General features: G+C 41.8%; 1 protein-coding gene across 1 annotated transcript in view; it reads right to left on the bottom strand.

Annotated features, from left to right (window-relative positions):
• The window catches only part of NHEJ1 (non-homologous end joining factor 1), a 128156-nt gene extending 108661 nt beyond the window's left edge, over positions 1-19495 (bottom strand). The window contains exons 1-4 of the mRNA XM_014063083.2: positions 19316-19495; positions 15434-15623; positions 9095-9304; positions 425-563 (exon numbers count right to left, since the gene is read on the bottom strand). Of these exons, the coding sequence (XP_013918558.2) occupies positions 425-563; positions 9095-9304; positions 15434-15622 (538 nt within the window). The 5' untranslated portion in view covers position 15623; positions 19316-19495. The remainder of the gene's footprint in view (positions 1-424; positions 564-9094; positions 9305-15433; positions 15624-19315) is intronic.
• Positions 19496-19803: the final 308 nt, after the last annotated feature.

Raw genomic sequence — 19803 nt, 5'->3', positions numbered from 1 at the left:
GGCCCATTGTTTGCTCGTTTTTGCCCTCCCCACCCCCCAGGAACATTTTGCAGGCCTCCCAAACCCTCTGGACATCCATTTTTGTGAAGGGGGCAGGGTTTCGAGAAGCCAAAAATGCTGTATTCAGTGTATAAGACGCACCCAGATTTTTACCCTATTTTTTTGGGGGGGGGGAGGTGCATCTTATACTCCGAAAAATACGGTACCTCTTTGAGAACCCCCTAAGCAATCCAGCTGCTGATCACTATCTAACATTTTTGGTCCCCTAACAATCTGATCAGTCAGTAGCTTGGAAAAGCCTTTTATTTTTTAAAGGGGGGGGGGCAACATTAAGCTCGATAGTGACCAAGAGCTGAACCCTTAGGGCCAGCACTGATGAAGAAGGAAAGCCGTAAAGCACAGTGGAGACCAAACAGCATCTCACCTAGACTGAGAGTAGCTCCACTCTCCCGATAGTCTTCAATCTCTGCATCCTTCTGGAGCAGCAAAGATGCCAACTCCTGTACCTGACCGTGCAAGGCCACACTCATTGTCATGAGAGGCCTCAGAAGGTGGCGGGATATCTGCCATTGAGAAGAAAGGGTAAAAATAGCAACAGCAATATCAGAGGGCCAAGCACCAGGAAACAACCATTTATAACTGATGTTTCAGCTCAACATTTTTAGAGTGGGCCAGCAAAAGTAAATGCAAGTCTGAGAATATTTCTCTATTATTTCTGTGCACACACCGCATATATTTCCTGCTTTCTTGTTGTCTTCCGGAAGTGTTTATCTGCCACATAGAAGAGGATTGTTTTATTTCTCCTGCAAAAAGGAATCTCATAATTCAGATATGGTCTCTGCTTTGTCCAACACTATCCAAAAGGGTATGTAGGAAGAAATAATGCACATTATTATAACTCAAGGAAGGGGAGATGCTAAAATCAAAAGGAATCACTAAATTTAAAATAGGATGGTGCCATGGATCTGTCTCTTCTATGCATAGTTTTGGAATACTATTATAGTAATTGGTGTTGGTAAGATTCATCTTTTCCCTGAAAAGTCCTAAATTCTTTTTCATCCCGAGTAATAGTGGAAAATGTATTAAGAAGCAAAAAACAAAAGTCCTTGCTTATCCTTCTGTAATATCCCAGATCTGCCTCCTCCAATTTAGTTCTCTTCAGTTATTTTAATATACTGCAAATCCTATCACCCTCAACCAGCATGGCCAGAATCCTTTTAAAATAATACTATCAAGTCTTGCAAGATCATAAAACAAAAAAAAAAGTTGTTGTATACTGAAGTCATCACATCTCTCTATTAAAAACAACAACAACGGCATGTCTCTTATTTCAATATGAGTGTAATAGTGGAACTCAAGAATACAAGGAATCCAGATGTTTGTGAACCAGCAAAAGTACATTATCTGAGCATGGAGTGCCCCCTGGTGTACCAATGGCAAAATTGAAACTTGTAATTAAACATTAAGTATGTCATATTTATCCATTTACTATAGCACAGTTGATTTGAAACATCATCCGCTTGCCATTTTCTTAGAACATAGACTCATAAGGCTGGAAGGGACCTTGGAAATCTTCTAGCCCAACCCTATGCTAAAGGCAGGAGAGCTTAAACTATCCCAGTGAAATGGTTGTCCAGTCTATTTTTGAAAACCTCTAGTGATCGCACACTAGAACTCCAAGAGGCAAGTTATTTCTTTGATTAATTGTTCTGTCAGAAAATTTCTTCTTATTTTTAGATTGAATTGTTCTTTAACAAGCTTCCACCCATACACACACACATACACACACAATGTATATATTATGTATGTATGTTATGTATGTATATGTATGTACCGTCTTTTTCGGAGTATAAGACGCACCGAAGTATAAGATGCACCAAGGTTTTGAAGAGGCACATTTAAAAAAAAAGGTTTTTGCACTCTGCAAACCTCACGAAAATGGCCCATTTTTTCCGGAAAAAAAGGGCATGAATAGCCTTTAGGAGGCTTGTAGAGTGCTCCTGGGGGGTGGAGGGGCAAAAATGAGCAAAAAACAGGTCTGTTTTTTGTCAAAAAATGGCATGGATAGCCCTTAGGAGGTTTATAGAATGCTCCTGGGGGCTGGGCGAAATTGAGCAAATTCATGCCATTTTGGTGAAGGGGGCGAGGTTTCAGGAGGCCAAAAATTCTGTATTCAGTGTATAAGACACCCCCAGATTTTCAGCCTCTTTTTTGAGGGAAAAAGGTGCATGTTATACTCCAAAAATATGGAGATATAGATGTGTGTGTGTGTATGTGTGTGTATGTATATGTGTACATATATACATATATATATATGTGTGTGTGTATGTACATGTATATAAATGTATGTATATATATATATATATATATATATATATATATATATATATATATATGTATGTGTATTTATATATGTGTGTATATACATATGTGTGTGTATGTACACACATCAAACATAGCGTAAAAACATAGGAATATGTTTTTATTCATACACACACACAAACAAACATGCACACGTATGTATAAAATCACCATATCTCTATGTTTGTACACTGTTCTGTATTACACTAAAAACACTATTCTGACAATTGATGATCTTCTGACAATTGATTATCAGCGTAGCCTTGCTCCTAATTTCGCTCACTTAGTTAATAAGGTTTGCTTTATCTTCACTTTACATGTTATATGAAAGTCAATTGTAGGCTATTTAGTAAACCAAGGTAAACAAGCCATTTACCACTACCAGAACTAGAGCATCTTCCAAAAGCTACAAATAGAAAAGTGACACTTCAATGTATTACATCAATATTGCCTTTAATTTGTGCCTATGCAGCAATTCTGTTGAGATCCATTGCTATTTCTGTATATAGGACAGCTAAGGCTGTCTGGAAAACATAGGCCCAGAGATGGATACTAACAAAAACATTCTTGCTAGCAATACGTAAGTCTCTATTAATTAGTGTGCCTTTCTGTACCAACATCTATCTAGCAGTTAGCATGGAATGCGGAGCTGCTCACTTTCCCCCCTCCCTATTCCTTATCTCACTTCTCCTGCCCAGGGAAGAAGCAGCCCCCCTGCCACTCACCCCCTCTTTTGCCCAGAGATGAAGCTTTTTGCCACGCTGTATATTTATCATTGGATTATTTAGTCATGTGCCTGTTGATGTAATATTGTATACACCTTTCCTTTGTTTGGGACTAATAAAAAAGCCTCCCGGGCATTGCTCGGGGCCAGAGCTCATCACAAGAAGGATTTGTCCGGTGTTTTTCTTCCCATTCGGCTACAAGCATGAGCGGCCCATCAGAAGCGTGAAAAAGCCGCAACTGGTGACCTCCGACGTGATCTTGCTGATCAATCCGTCCCATTTGGAGTCCTCTTGCTCATCGGCGAAGGAACGCCTCTTGCATACCAGGACCGGCCGTCGCAGACGGAGCATCCTCCCTGATTCGTGAGTAATGGGGGCAGAATTCTCTAAGCCTCAGGTTGCACACCTTTTCGAACTTAGAGAATTGTCCAAATCCTCAATATTAATCTTAAAAAACAATGGGAACTCTTTCCCCATCCCTTCAAAAAAAGACCTTACTGATCTTCTCAAATACATCTATAAACATTGCCCCTCATACCCTGAAAAAGGCTCAATTCGAACAGCCATTTGGGAAAAATTAGGGAAGTATTTTCACCAGCCCCCAAGGGCACCAGCGAAAATACTCTCTACTTGGCAGATTGTCATGGAATGTTTAAAAGTTCATGAAAAGGCCATGATGGGGGGACCGGACCCCCCCCTGCCATATTTGGAAACCTCTTCACTAAATTCACACTTTGAATCCAAGGCTTTCTCTTCCCTTATATGCATGCCTTTGTCACCCTCAGCCTTTGAAGCTCCCCGGCATCACATCCCTTTAGAGGAAGCTTCTGCCTGCTTTCCAACCTGACTCATAGTCGGAAAACTAAGCCAGCCTCACAAAAAAGGCTGCTTCTTATCTTCCTTCTTATTTCAATCTCTTGGCACGTGAATCTGCCTGGCTCTTCTTACTTTCTTCCGGTCATCCTGGCTACCTCTACCCCCTACGATGCCGCTCTTAGTCTTTCCTCATCGTGAGTTCATGTCTCAAGGAGTTCTCCCTTTCTTACTGACTCTTCTGATTTCTTTTCTGTTGCTTTGATGATATTTTCATGCCTGAGCACCTGAATCTTTTTCACAGATGTTTCACAGAGCAATTGATTTATAGGATCTGCATTGGAATGGAGAAAAATGCTTTTGTACATGCATGAGTGTGTTTGTGTGTGTGTGTGTTTGAGGGAGTAATAGAGAAAGTGACTGAAGAATGGAAAAGAGAGTGAAGAGAAAGTGATAAAAGAGTGGGAGAGAGGAAGAAAGAAAAAAGAGTGACTGAGACTGAAAGAGACAAAGAGAAAGAGTATGAGAGAGACAGAGAGAGAAGAGAGAAAGAGGAAAGAGATATCCCACAGCCTTTATATTACTCCTGTGTTTGTCATAAAAAAGAAATCTGGTAAATGGCGTTTTTTGCATGATTTGAGGGCTGTTAATAAAATTCTCCAACCCATGGGAGCGCTGCAGTGCGGCCTCCCCAATCCAAATTTGATTCCCCAAGGGTGGGATCTTATGATTATTGATTTAAAAGATGCTTTTTTTTCTATACCACTCCATGAAAAAGATCGCAAACTGTTTGCTTTTACTGTCCCAGAATTTAACAACTCCAAACCTGCTTCTCGCTTTCAATGGACAGTCCTGCCTCAGGGAATGCTCAACAGCCCCACCTTGTGTCAATATTTTGTAGACAAAACCTTGCAGCCGTATCGGACGGCACATCCTCACTTTTTAATTTACCACTTTATGGATGACATCTTGGTGGCAGCATGTGGGCCCCCAGGCACGGTTTTAGCAACATTACCTTTTTTAACTAATCTTCTCCATAAAAATGGCCTGCACATAGCTCCAGAAAAGGTTCAAACAGCACAACCTTTTTCATATCTGGGTCATAAGCTTTTGGCCTCTCATGCTGCACCTGCAATGCCAAAATTGGACTTGCCACACACTCCCACATTAGTACAGTTACAGCAATATTTGGGCTCCATTAATTGGGCATGCCCATATATGGGGCTCACAACCCCTCAATTGGCTCCATTGTTTTCTGCATTAACAATGGGCAAAAACCCTGCAGATGTTATTAAATTAGATGAAACACATCAGCAAGTTTTAAAAGAGGTAAATGAGGCCCTTTCACAAATTTGGGTGGATCGTTTTCAGGATAACACCCCCTTAGCTTTCATCATATGTAACACTCTTGGACTCCCAACAGGAGCCGTGGTGCAAAAAACTTCAAAATTATTAATTATTGAATGGGTACATTTGTCTCACACCCCAAAATCCACAATTTCTCAGAAACCTGCACTTTTTGCAGCTCTAATTACAAAAGCCCGTGTCAGAACAAAATTGTTGGCAGGAATTGAACCTTCCACAATTTTTGTCCCTTGTTCTTTATCAACTTGGGAGACCTTATTTGCTAATTCGGAAAACCTTCAATTTGCACTCGCTGACTGGCCAGGTGAGATTTCTTGCCATGCACCCCCTGACCCAAGATTGGCTCTTTTGAAAACTGTTCCCCTGCAATGGCACACTCCATATTCCCCCCTCCCACTTCCTCAGGCCATGACTATTTTTGCTGACGGAAGCAAAACCTATGGTGCTTGTGCCTGGCAGGAGAATGGTCAGTGGTGTACAAAAATTACCCCCCCGCAGACTTCTGCACAGCGTGCGGAGCTTGCTGCCTCCATTTTGGCTTTTTCAACTTTTCCAAATACACCCTTTAACTTGATTTTGGATAGCCTCTATGTAACTCAGATTGTGAAATCAATTTATGAGGCCTATCTTTCTCCCTCATTGGAACCACAATTACTCTCGCTCTTTTTATCTTTGCAGAAGTTAATTTCTGCCCGTACCCAATTTTTTCATGTTTCCCACATTCGAAGCCATCAGCCCTTCCCTGGGCCTCTCCAGGAAGGCAATGATGTGGCCGACACTGCAGCAGCGGCTGCTGCCAACTCTTCTTCTCTTTTAACCTTGACAGCTCCCACTCCATGGGAGAGTCATTCTTACTTTCATCAGAACAAGAAAGCGCTCATGAAACAATTTGGCATTACTGCAAATGAGGCTTCTGCTATTATTCAGCAGTGCCCTTCTTGTAGCCAGTATTCAGGCTACATTATGGCATCCCCCCAAAGGGGCGAAGCCACCAAACATGTTATTAATCATTGTATTCGGACCTTTGCATCGCTGGGACGCCCAAAAGAATTAAAAACAGACAATGGCCCTGCTTACACAAGTGCAGCCTTCGCTGCCTTTTGTAACCAATGGGGCATTGTACATAAATTTGGCATTCCTTATAACAGCCAGGGTCAGGCGTTGGCTGAGCGCGCCAACCAGACATTAAAACATGCCCTGGACAGATATATTGGTAATAGGGGAAAAATGCCCCCTGGCCTCCCAGCAGTGCAAGACACGCTTAACCTCTGCCTTTATACCCTGAATTTCTTAAATCTTACCGGCAGCCCACCATCCTCAGCAGCGACTCGTCATTTTGCAGCTCCACCTACTGCAGACACCCCCCGTCCACCTGTCTACTATCGCTGCCTGCCTGACCTGACGTGGCGAGGACCTGCTGACCTGATCACTTGGGGACGGGGCTACGCTGCCATCCAGCTAAAAGACAAGGTGCTCTGGGTGCCAGGAAGACACGTAAGACCTTTTCTTCCTAAATCACCACCACACACTTCCAGGGATGGCGATCGTCCGTCAGTCCCCAAATGAGGTACAGCTTGTGGAGGTTGCCTCCTGGCCTGACCTGGAGAACAGGCCAGGACACCCTCCACCATATGAGAACACAGAGGCTGTTTCCTGCCCCGACCAGGAAAACGGGGAAGGACACCCTCCACCGTATTCGCCACCAGAAGGATGTCCCTTATTTCGAAGAAGACCTCCAGGTTATCCCCTGTCGCGGTGGCAGGAGTGTATGAAACCTTTTAGTTTTAGAACTTTCTCATATCATTATGTTATTTTTTCACTGTGTGGCATAGTTTTAGTATTGCTTGCACTTTTAATACGCTGTGAAATTTCCCATCGTGCCTCTTACAAGTTACAGGAACCATTACATGTGCCTACTAGATCTCTCACACACAGGGTGAAAAGGTCAGCTGCTTCTCACAGTCTGCACACTCGAATGACATACAACCTGTGGATGCGTTTGGCAGAACAGGCAAACGTATCCAATTTTTGCCTAAGCGAAGCTGTGGACCTGAACATGTTATTAGGGAATTGTTTAATACCAGTTTGCACACCTCTTTCTGTTATTTTAAAAGACACCCAGCTAGCAATGTTTAAAAAAAGGAAGGAAGTTAATTACGGTGACTCTATGGTGTGGGGCCCTTTCACAAGACGGCTCCCAGCTGATGCCATGTCTCTCACCACACCCTTTGTAGCTAGTGGACCCAACGTTACATGTGCACGCATTCAAAATTGTACTGCTTCTCTCACACAATCCTGTATGCCCACGGGAATCTTTCCCGCCAACTGTTCCACCTACGAGAACATTTCCTATAACCGGGCTCACGTTCTGCTTCCTGCTGGTTGGTTTTTCACATGTGGTCAAAAAACTTTTAATTACATACCTGCTAATCTATCAGATACACGTTGCTGTCTGAGTCGCCTCACTGCGGTTCTACCAACCAAACAGGACCTCACTTCACGACCACAGAGGTCGGTAGTCCTTGATGAAACATGTGACAGCTCAATTAATCTTTTTAACGAGGCTGAATATCTTTCCCTTGCTACCTCTATAGTTGGTGTTCCGGCATTAGCAATGCATAACCACAGGACAGCCCATCGCATTGCCTGTTCCCTTGCAAAAACTATAAACATCACATCTGCAGCCATAGCTGCCTTGAATATGGAACAGGCAGAGATCAGACATGCTGTCTTAGACAACCGTGCTGCCATTGATTTTCTGTTACTGGTACATCATCTAGGCTGTGAATCTGTCAAAAACATGTGTTGTTTTAACCTGTCAGACACCTCTCAATTGGTTAAGCATCAGATCAGTTCCTTAAAGGAGTTGGCTTCCCAGATTCGAGAAGACGTCCTGCCAGCCTGGTGGGATGGTCTGTGGTCCTGGCTACCGGATGGCTCCTGGTTAAGAAGCATTTTTTCCTCCATTATATGTATTATAGTAGCGCTCGTGTCCCTTTGCTGCTGCATTCAATGCCTACCCTCCCTATTTCAGCTATTCAAAGGCCTTTTTTCCTCAGCTAGGAAGAACGTGCTTATCCACGAAACTAAGTCCCTTCTGGACGCTGAGGACGACCATGAGTTGGACAACAATTTGTTTGTAAAGGTGTTTGCTATAACCAGTGATGATGAAGAATCTGCATTTTGATATGTTTGCTTTCCTCCTTCTCATTTTAAAACAAAAATGAGGAGATGTTGAGATCCATTGCTATTTCTGTATATAGGACAGCTAAGGCTGTCTGGAAAACATAGGCCCAGAGATGGATACTAACAAAAACATTCTTGCTAGCAATACGTAAGTCTCTATTAATTAGTGTGCCTTTCTGTACCAACATCTATCTAGCAGTTAGCATGGAATGCGGAGCTGCTCACTTTCCCCCCTCCCTATTCCTTATCTCACTTCTCCTGCCCAGGGAAGAAGCAGCCCCCCTGCCACTCACCCCCTCTTTTGCCCAGAGATGAAGCTTTTTGCCACGCTGTATATTTATCATTGGATTATTTAGTCATGTGCCTGTTGATGTAATATTGTATACACCTTTCCTTTGTTTGGGACTAATAAAAAAGCCTCCCGGGCATTGCTCGGGGCCAGAGCTCATCACAAGAAGGATTTGTCCGGTGTTTTTCTTCCCATTCGGCTACAAGCATGAGCGGCCCATCAGAAGCGTGAAAAAGCCGCACAATTCCAAATCCAAGGAGATTTTAGGAATCTTCTGATAGCCAAACATCATTATGTCCCTAGAACAGAAATTTTCAACTTTTCCTCTTATCTCTGAAAACATTCTTCAACTCACCATCTCCTGAGGTGCTGCCCCACAGTGAAAATCCCAGTAGAAGGGCAATCCTAGAAGTTCACTCTTCACATGGAGTATCAGTGTGCTGGAGCTAAGCTGACAGGAGAAGGAGACAGAGCTGTTCTCTTTCCCTTCCAAGAGAGGAGATAACAGGTTGTGCAGGCAGTTCAAAATGGAGGCTGCAGGAGCAGTTAGCCGTTTATTCAACTCCTACATAAAATGAAATAACAACAACAACAACCTGGCCATCAAAACTACATAGCTATGGATGAAACATGTAACGATTATACCCATTGTCATTGGGGCACTTGGCACCATGTCCAGGAATTTTATAAGATACATCAACAAATTGCAGGTTCCTGGAATAACACCAGCGGAACTGCAAAAAACTGTGCTGCTCGGAACATCGTATATTTTAAGAATGTACTTGGTTGATACCTAGGACGCTGGCAGCCAATCCATATCAACCATTAGCACCAGTCAATGATATTTGTGATGCATTTTTGAATATTCAGTTGGCTGAGTTTCATGTTTAATGAATAAAGTAAATAATAATAATAAGTAGTAGTTATGGTTAACAACAGGTACATTAAAGAAAGAAACAGAGTCACTAATCCTGGCTGCGCAAGAACAAGCTATCCGCACAAATGCCATTAAGGCCAAAATCGAAAAATCCTCTGATGATGCCAAATGCAGACTTTGCAAAGAAGCTGATGAAACTGTTGATCACATACTCAGCTGCTGTAAAAAAATCGCGCAGACTGATTATAAATTGCGGCACAATTCAGTAGCACAAATGATCCATTGGAATTTGTGCAAAAATTATAATATTAAAACAGCAACAAACTGGTGGGAACATCAGCCTGAAAAAGTCACCGAAAATCAGATGGTCAAGATCTTGTGGGATTTTTGCATACAGACAAAATACTGGCACATAATACACCAGACATCACACTGGTTGAGAAAAATAAGGTCACAATCATAGACATTGCAATACCAGGTGATAGCAGGGTAGCTGAGAAGGAACATGAAAAAATTGCAAAATACCAGGACTTAAAAATTGAAATTCAACGACTATGGCACAAACCAGCAGTGGTAATTGGCACACTGGGTGCTATTCCAAAAGCACTGGAATTACAATTAAAACAGTTAAAAATTGACAAAATCACCATCAGTCAAATGCAAAAAGCCGCACTGCTTGGATCTGCACGCATATTATGAAAATACGTTACAACGTCCTAGGCCCCTGGGTGGGGCCCGACTAGTAACCAATGCCAAATCCGGCGAAACAACTGGCCGCTGTGATACAATTGTATTATAATAATAATTATTATAATAATAACAACAACAACAACAACTCCGCCGTTGCCGGTCCCAAGCCCGGATGAGAAAGGAGGAGGGTTGGGGTCAGGTTGGCATCTGGTCCCATAAAAAAACCCCGCCAACCCATACAATATGGTGAAAAAAACGAATAAGAATTCCATACCGCATCGGTCGTCGCGCGGGTTAACAAGGGCCGCGGCGGATGTTGGGGTCCCTCGACATCCGTCGACAAGTGGGCTACAAGTGGACCAGCCAACAAAACAACAAAAATATAGTGCAGATGAAAACCGTGCCATAATTGCCTGTTACTACAACTCAGAGCCAGAAAAAAGAGGCTATTTAAAGCGAATGTATGAATTATGGAAACAACAATATCCAGATTCAAATGTTAGTGCACAACGACTAGCAGATCAAAGGCGATTTATTATACGGAATAAAGTGTTTAGTGAAGTTGAACTAGAGGAAATTCAGGCAAATTGCAAAACCAAAAAAACAATATCACAAGCAGAAATAACTGATATTCAAGACACAACTAAAGACATTATAGTAGAACTCCCAGAAGAAGCTCTCGGGGAGGAAATAACACCACCACCACTAGAACCAGTAATCACTGAACCAACTGATGAACTAACTCAAAAACAAAAAGAATTGAAGAATAAGATCATGGAGCATTTTCTGCTTAATGAGGAAAGGCAACGTTTACCATCACTAACAACTGTGCCTAAGAAAATTTTGACCCCTATCATGAAAATGGTTAATGCAGTGTTTTCAACAATTGAATCGGGATCCATCTTGGAAACGAACCAGTTAATGTACAGCGCAGCTGTTATAGTCACTAATGAATTAGGCATTAAAATCAAAGTACCTAGTCACACAACAGAAAAAGCGTCAAAGCCAAAGTGGAAAATCCGATTAGAACAAAAAGTCAAAAAATTAAGGGCAGATGCTAGTAACTTAAAGAACATGCATGAGCAACGGCTTAAAAACAACAAAACCATAGATCGGCTAATCAGAAGATATAGATTGGATACAAGAAACATCAATGAAGCTGTAGAGATTGTAAAACAGCGGATAGCAGCAACAGCTAGAAAAATTGAAAGATATGAGGCACGAATCATCCAATATAAACAAAATCAGCAATTTCAATTAAACCAACGCCATTTTTATCAAAGTCTTAATGTGAATGGTGACACCAAAAGTGAAAAACCAGAAAAGCAGGCCACAGTTGAATTCTGGAAAGAATTGTGGGAAAATGCAAAGGACTACAATAAGGAAGCAAAGTGGATACATGACTTTGAGAAAAGCATTGGCAACAAACAAATGCAAGTATTAGAAATAACAACTGAGATGGTCAAAAATCGAGTAAAAAAGGTAAAGAATTGGACATCACCTGGAAAGGACCAATTACATGGTTTCTGGCTCAAATATCTGACCAGTTTACATGCAATATTGGCCAGGCAACTGAATGAAATTTTACAAAAGGGCCAAATTGATGAATGGTTGACAACTGGAAAAACATACTTGATTCAGAAAGATGCAACTAAAGGAACAACACCTGAAAACTACAGACCAATAACATGCTTGCCAACAACCTTCAAATTACTCACAGGCATTATTGCAGATAACATGATGGATTATTTGGAAACAAACAACATCTTGCCAGTAGAGCAAAAAGGCAACAAAAGAAGGAGCAGGGGCACAAAAGATCAGCTCCTAATTGATAAAATGATATTAGAAAATTGTAAGAACAGAAAAACGAACTTGAATAGGGTCTGGATTGATTACAAAAAGGCATTTGACTCACTGCCACATAGTTGGATCATAAAATGCTTAGAAACAACTGGCATTAGCAAAAATATTGCATCCTTTACTGAAAAGGCGATGAAACAATGGAGAACTGAGTTAGCAGTAGGGAATGAGATCTACGGAATGGTTAATATCAAACGAGAAATTTTCCAGGGTGATTCACTTTCACCTCTTCTCTTCATCATCGCAATGATCCCACTATCAGTAATCTTAAAAAAAAATGAAATTAGGCTACCAAACAGCCAAAGAAGCTGAAAAAATTTCGCATTTACTATATATGGATGATTTGAAACTCTATGGAAAGTCAGAAATAGAAATCCAATCATTGACAAACACAGTCTGAGTATTCAGCACCGATATTTCAATGCAGTTTGGCATGGAAAAATGTGCCACTGTATCCATAAAAAGGGGCAAAATCACTGCATGTGAGGGAATTGAAATGCCCAATGGCCAATTAATTAAATGCAACGAAAATGAAGCCTACAAATACTTAGGCATTCTGCAGTTGGATAACATCAAGCATGGAGAAGTAAAAGCTATTGTCAGGCGAGAGTACACCAACAGAGTTAGGAAAATTTTGAAATCTAAATTGAATGGTGGAAATACAATCAAGGCCATAAATACCTGGGCAATAGCAGTTATAAGATACACAGCTGGTATAGTTAACTGGACACAAGCTGATTTGGACCTTTTGGACCGAAAAACCAGGAAACTAATGACAATGCACTACAGTTTACATCCACGTGGTGATACTGATAGACTGTACCTGCCCCGAAAATCAGGTGGCAGAGGATTATTACAAGTGAAGCAAACAGTTGAAGAAGAAAAACATGCACTGGCTGATTATTTAAAAGAAAGTCAAGAACATCTATTAATCGAAGTAAAGAACAAAAATCTACTGAAGGCCCAACAGACGAAACAAGAATACAGAAAAGATGTGATAAAATCAAGAATGGAGAGTTGGCAGAACAAAGCACTGCATGGCCAATTTCTGGAAAAAATAAAAGATAAAGTGGACAGTGAACAAACTTGGTTATGGTTAACAACAGGTACATTAAAGAAAGAAACAGAGTCACTAATCCTGGCTGCGCAAGAACAAGCTATCCGCACAAATGCCATTAAGGCCAAAATCGAAAAATCCTCTGATGATGCCAAATGCAGACTTTGCAAAGAAGCTGATGAAACTGTTGATCACATACTCAGCTGCTGTAAAAAAATCGCGCAGACTGATTATAAATTGCGGCACAATTCAGTAGCACAAATGATCCATTGGAATTTGTGCAAAAATTATAATATTAAAACAGCAACAAACTGGTGGGAACATCAGCCTGAAAAACTCACCGAAAATCAGATGGTCAAGATCTTGTGGGATTTCCGTATACAAATGGACAAAATACTGGCGCATAATACACCAGACATCACACTGGTTGAGAAAAATAAGGTCACAATCATAGATATTGCAATACCAGGTGATAGCAGGGTCGCCGAGAAGGAACATGAAAAAATTGCAAAATATCAGGACTTAAAAATTGAAATTCAACGACTATGGCACAAACCAGCAGTGGTAATTCCAGTGGTAATTGGCACACTGGGTGCTATTCCAAAAGCACTGGAATTACATTTAAAACAGTTAAAAATTGACAAAATCACCATCAGTCAAATGCAAAAAGCCGCATTGCTTGGATCTGCACGCATATTACGAAAATACGTTACGACGTCCTAGGCCCCTGGGTGGGGCCCGACTAGTAACCAATGCCAAATCCAGTGAAACAACTGGCCGCTGTGATACAATTGTATAATAATAATAATAATAATAATAATAATAATAATAATAATAATAATAATAATAATATTCAAAGAATGAAATGTAATGTCATTTCATAGCTGTGTATTTAAGCACCATAATTGTCCAGAAGCTTCAGAGTCCACACTAAGACATCACTGGAAGGCCAGATTCAATCATTTGCTTTACAAAAAATTATATTCTGATCAATATAGAAGTAATTCTCAAAAACTAGATTTTTGAACACATTGGACATCTTTCTTAATAATTGGTTTGTTTTGGGAATAACACATTAGTTTCATTTTATAATTTCATTTCAGACATGAAATGACCTGGATTACTTTTTCCTAGTGAAGTGGAGAAACAAGAGGACAATTTACATAGCATCTGCTTCTTGTAATTCAGAATTACTTCTCTGCAGATTCCTTTTCTTAGGATTTTCCTTTAAACTTAGGTTAATAGCATACCTGCTGAAGTGGACTGATCGGTTCTTTCCCGCTTCCCCCGTCCCTCCCTCCCTCCCTCCCACCCATCCTGGTTGGATATCTTAAACCAGGGGTCCCCAACCCTAACCAATTCAGAACTTGGTCACATAAGTGGCGTGCAAGCAGCTCCACTTGTGCAAACGGCAGGCTCGCACGCTTGTGGGTGAATTTCCATTTGTGCAAGCAGAGGTTGCGCGCACACATTGCTTATGCAAATGGAGCTGTATGTCCTACTGAGCATCTCTGCTGCTCACACAGAACCATCTCCACTCCCTTCCCGCCGGTGCACCAAACCAGAAAGGTTGGGGACCACTGTCCTAAATTACAAACTTTACTATTCAATTTCATACAGGCTGTGAATTTTTCAAGTTATATTCCAATACATCTGGGAAGCATCAAACTGGAAATGAGGTAGCCCCCGACTTATTACCCGAACTGGGATCAGAATTGACATTGCTCAGCAAGGCGAATGAGTCACACCCAATTTCTGCAGCTGTTAAGTGAATCATGAGATAATTAAGTGAATCCAACTTTCCTTATTGACATTGCTAGTTGGAAGCCGGCCGGGAAAGTCTCAAATGGTGATCACGCGACCAAGGAAGCCATCATATAAATATGTGCCAGTTACCGAGAGCTCTAATTTTGATCATGTGACTTTGGGGATACTGAGACAGTTGTAAATGTGAGAATTGGTCATAAGTCGTTTTTTTCAGTGTCCTTTGTCATTTTGAATAGCCACTAAAGCAGGGGTATCCAAACTTTTTGCAAGGAGGGCCAGATTTGGTGAGGTGAAAATATGTGAGACCGATGATTCAGCCCGACATTCTTTGAACCATTAGCATTAAATGCAAATGAACTATTTTATGGAAGACTAAACAAATAACTCCGGTGGGGAGAAGAGGCTGCTGAATGATCATTTCATAATTTTAATTTTTTACTTACCTTTGATCTCTGTTGTATTACTTCAGTATTTGCACTTTCATACCACATATTATTGAGGTCAGAGAGGAGCAAGATATAGCTAGAATCACAAAACCAAGCCTTAGCCATCAATCTGGTAGACTCAGAAAAACAAACTGAAGCCCAAGGCTGCAGAAGGACTTTAATCTGTGGATCGTCTGAAGTCTCCATCCTGTAAGCAATAATGTCATTTGATTTTATTTCTTGAAATATGTTAGCATTAAAATATATTCCTGCAATCACAAACTAATGCCCAGTTTTAATTTTAATATCACCACCAGGTAGGTTCTTGTGTTCTAAAATAAAATGGCAGTTGATAGTCTATAGCCGTGATGGTGGACGTATGGCATGCGTGCCACAGATTGCACAGAGTCCTCTCTGTGGGCACGCCATCTGTCTCCCCAGTCAAGCTCCACTGCACATGCCAGTGGTGGGCTCCGGATTCCGTTCCAACCAATACGGTTGGAATGGCCCCAGCATCACCCACATGGACGTGCACAGCACGCGCATGCGTTGTAGCTTCAAACGACGCTTCTGCAAGCCTTTGCAATCCTCCAGCTGCTCGACAGAGCGTTGCGCAGATGCTGTACATGCCATGCGTGTGAGTGGAAGCGCCAAAAGCTTTAAAACTTGGTAAGGAGCTTGGGCAGGCGTGTGGACCCTCCGGAGCACTGTACTGGAAGGGTACCTGGAGCTCCGGGCAGGCTCTAGTACGCCTGTACCAGAGCATACCACCTGCAACCCACCACTGATGCATGCCTCCTCCTGGCCAGCTGGTCTTCATGTCTCTGTCATGCATGCGGGGGAGGCAGGGTGCATGCACAGGGGCGCATGCATTGTATTTTGGTGGTTTGCGTGCATGTGCCTCCACCCCCCCACCTTGTTTTGGGTCCGGAAAGTTTCATGCACCAACCTGGAAGCCAAAATGGGATATGGAGGCATTGAGTGAGCACCCCGTGCCCCATTTTAGGCTTGGAAAGCCTCCTGCACTGACCCGGAAGCCAAAATGGGGCACGGGGGCGCAACACAATGCCCCACAGTGCCCCATTTTGGGCCTGGAAAGCCTCCTGCATCAACCTGGAAGCCAAAAATGGGTAGGGGGCGCACATATGCAGGGGACATGCACACATGTGCAGTGGGTGGGGGTGCATGTTCAAGGTGCATGCATGGAGCGTGGGGTGCCTGTGCAAGAGTGGGGCTCATGTGCAGTGGGCGCATACACGGAGGGCAGGGCGCATGCATGAGGGTGCTTGCATTGCAGTTTGGAGTTTTGGGCATGTGCACACTTTGGGCACCCAGCACCGAAAAGGTTCACCATCACTGGTCTATAGAATAATTATGTTCTAATGATGCCTTACTGTCTTGAACTACATACTTCCAGTGGGAATTTTGCAGTTCCCTTTATGAAAGTTTTACAAGCTTTTGATAAACATTAATAATTTAGGGAGTTGCCTCCTAATATTCCCCAGATCTCCCGCTTTGAAAGTCATCTGACCTAACGACTGTTGATTATAGTGCTTTACTGTAATCAGTTTTCTGTTTTTAATGTTTCATGTTTTCTATATTTGTTTTATTTTAGTTACTTTTATCCATTTTGTCTGCAAATCACTATGACATTCTTTTAATGAAAAGCAACATAAAATATTGTAAATAAACAATAAAGCACATCACATTATAAAAGGTACATCAAGTGATTAATGAAGACAGGGATAAAAATTGGGGCGGGGCGGGGTGGAATCAGAAACTTTTAGCGTGTAGAACAGCAAGCGTAACAGACTGCTATTTGTGTTTCCATTGTTTACAATAGCTCACCCCGCAATATACATTCTAAAAATAAAATTCTTTGTAGCTTGATCCTATTGATTCAGAAGTGACATGCCTAGGATAGGATTGCACATTTTGACATTGTAGGAGGATTTGATTAGTTCTTCATTAGTTCAAATTAAATCCTGTCATCTGCGATCAAATTAGTTTGATTGAAAATACATCCAGGGGTAACTCTATAATTAAGGGGGCAGCAACTGAAAAACAAAAATAAAGAAATAAACAATCTAAGCCATGTTGGATTTGAATGACAAAAAGTAGGGGAAGTAACCCAGAGAAAGAACAGTGGTAGAATTCAAGTTTTTTTACTACTGGTTCTGTGGGCGTGGCTTGGCGGTCATGTGGCTGGGTGGGCATGGCCAACTTGACATCACTAACATCGGGGAGCGCCTCGCCCAGCCCCTCCCAGCCACTCCTTGTCATACCCGGCCTCAACACATCTATAGTTCTGTAAAAATGTTGTTCATCTTTTTAAAACTTTATTATCTGTAGCTACATACTATAGATGTACTTTCATGGACCACTGAAAGGAGGAAATGGCTCACATGCTTTGCCCAAGAGTGTGATAGGCAGGTCACAAAACAGGCTTTTGAGGGGCTGCAACAAAGAAGTGTGTGTGTGGGGGGAATATATTTTCCAAAGAAGCAGGAGGCAAAACAAGAAGATGGAAACTGAAAAAAGAGAGAAGCAACCTAAAACTAAGGTGAAACTTCCTGACAGAACAATTAACCAGTGGAACTACTTGTCTCCAGATATTCTGGGTGCTTGATCCATGGAAGTTTTTAAGAAAAAACTTTAGAATCAGAAGGTACCTAGAAATATTTGACTTATATAACTGTTTTCCTTTCAAAATCCTTTTGAAGTCAGTAATTTTATAGACCAATTCAAAATCACAAATTAGTACAGGAAGTTATTAACTTACAATCACAATTGAGCCCAAATTTTTTATCGCTAAGTGAAAAAAATTGTTAAGTGAATTTTGACCTTTTGTGCAACAATTGTTAAGTGAATCACTGCATTTGTTAAATTAATGACCTGATTGTTAACCCAAAGGCGCTTGGAGCCAAGGTGGCGCAGTGGTTAAATGCAGCACTGCAGGCTACTTCAGCTGACTGCAGTTCTGCAGTTCGGCTGTTCAAATCTCATCGGCTCAGGGTTGACTCAGCCTTCCATCCTTCCGAGGTGGGTAAAATGAGGACCCGAATTGTTGTTGGGGGCAATATGCTGACTCTGTAAACCGCTTAGAGAGGGCTGAAAGCCCTATGAAGTGGTATATAAATCTAACTGCTATTGCTAACTGCTATTATTGGATGACTGAGAATCTCCATAGAAACCTCGTGGTTCAGTGAATTTGGCTTCCCCATTGACTTTGCTTGTAAGAAGGTCACAAAAAGTGATCACAAGACCTGGGATACTGCAACCATCATAAATATGAGTCAGTTGTTAAGCATCCAAATTTTGATCCCATGACTATGGGGCTATTGCAAGCATTGTAAATGTGAAAAACGGTCATCAGTTACTTATTTCAGTACTGTTGTAATTTTGAACGGTCATTAAATGAACTCTTGCAAGTCGAGGACGACCTATACACAGTATTCAAAGTGCCTAGAACAGAGGTGTCCAAACTTGGGAACTTTTAAGACTTGCGGACTTCAACTCCCAGAATTCCCCAACCAGCCATGCTGGTTGGAGAATTCTGGGAGTTGAAGTTCACAAGTCTTAAAGTTCCCAAGTTTGGACACCCCTGGTCTAGAACTTGTAATGAGGAAGCAAAGATGAGAATGATGAGAAAGGGAGAGAGAGGGAGATCTAAAAATTTGCATTTACAGGCAGTAAAGCTTTGAGGGGAAATTTGGAGATATTCTGAGAGTAACAGATGTTGATATTATTTTAGGCTGAGCTCAGCCTGAGTAACTCGCACCAAATCCATCTTTAAAGCGCTTCTCAAACGTTTCCAAGAGAGGGAAGAAGGCAAGACCCAAGTGGGAGGGAAGCAGGAAAAGGGGCTAGGAAAAGGAAAAGAAAGGGAAGAAATCCTACCGGCAAGGAAGATCCAAAGACAGGTCGCAACAACAAAGCTTCCCTTGGCTTTGCTTTCATAGCATTTTGTCAGCAAAGGCAGAACTGCAGCCGCGAGAAGGTTTTTTTCTTTTTAAACAGCGCTTTCCAAAGACCGCTGGAAAGTGCACTCCTCCCGGATGCAGCCTTACCAAAGGTTTTAGCAAATTAGAAACTATCATTCCCACAATTCCCTCATCTCCAAAGGCATACCGGAAGTTGTAGTTAGATGGAAAGGGACGCAGCTGAGTCAATGTAGGGCAGGGCGGGGAGTACTGCGTTTATTTGTTTCTTTTTGTTTACGAATTAGCGATGTGGAGGGAGGAGGATATACTTTAAATATTGCATTTCTGTACTTTGCTAGCTGTCCTGCCTTATAATATAAACAAACATACGACCCTCCCTCCACACGCAGTTCCGGTATGATTGAAATTACTCAGTGGGAAGAGTGCTGGAAACAATCTTATTGC

Source organism: Thamnophis sirtalis, unplaced genomic scaffold (genome assembly GCF_051295495.1).
Source record: "Thamnophis sirtalis isolate CommonGarterSnake01/CBP01778 unplaced genomic scaffold, rThaSir2_p1.2 scaffold_1, whole genome shotgun sequence".
Lineage (NCBI taxonomy): Eukaryota > Metazoa > Chordata > Lepidosauria > Squamata > Natricidae > Thamnophis > Thamnophis sirtalis.
The sequence above is the reverse complement of the archived record's forward strand: the minus strand, read 5'-3'. Positions and strand labels throughout refer to the sequence as shown.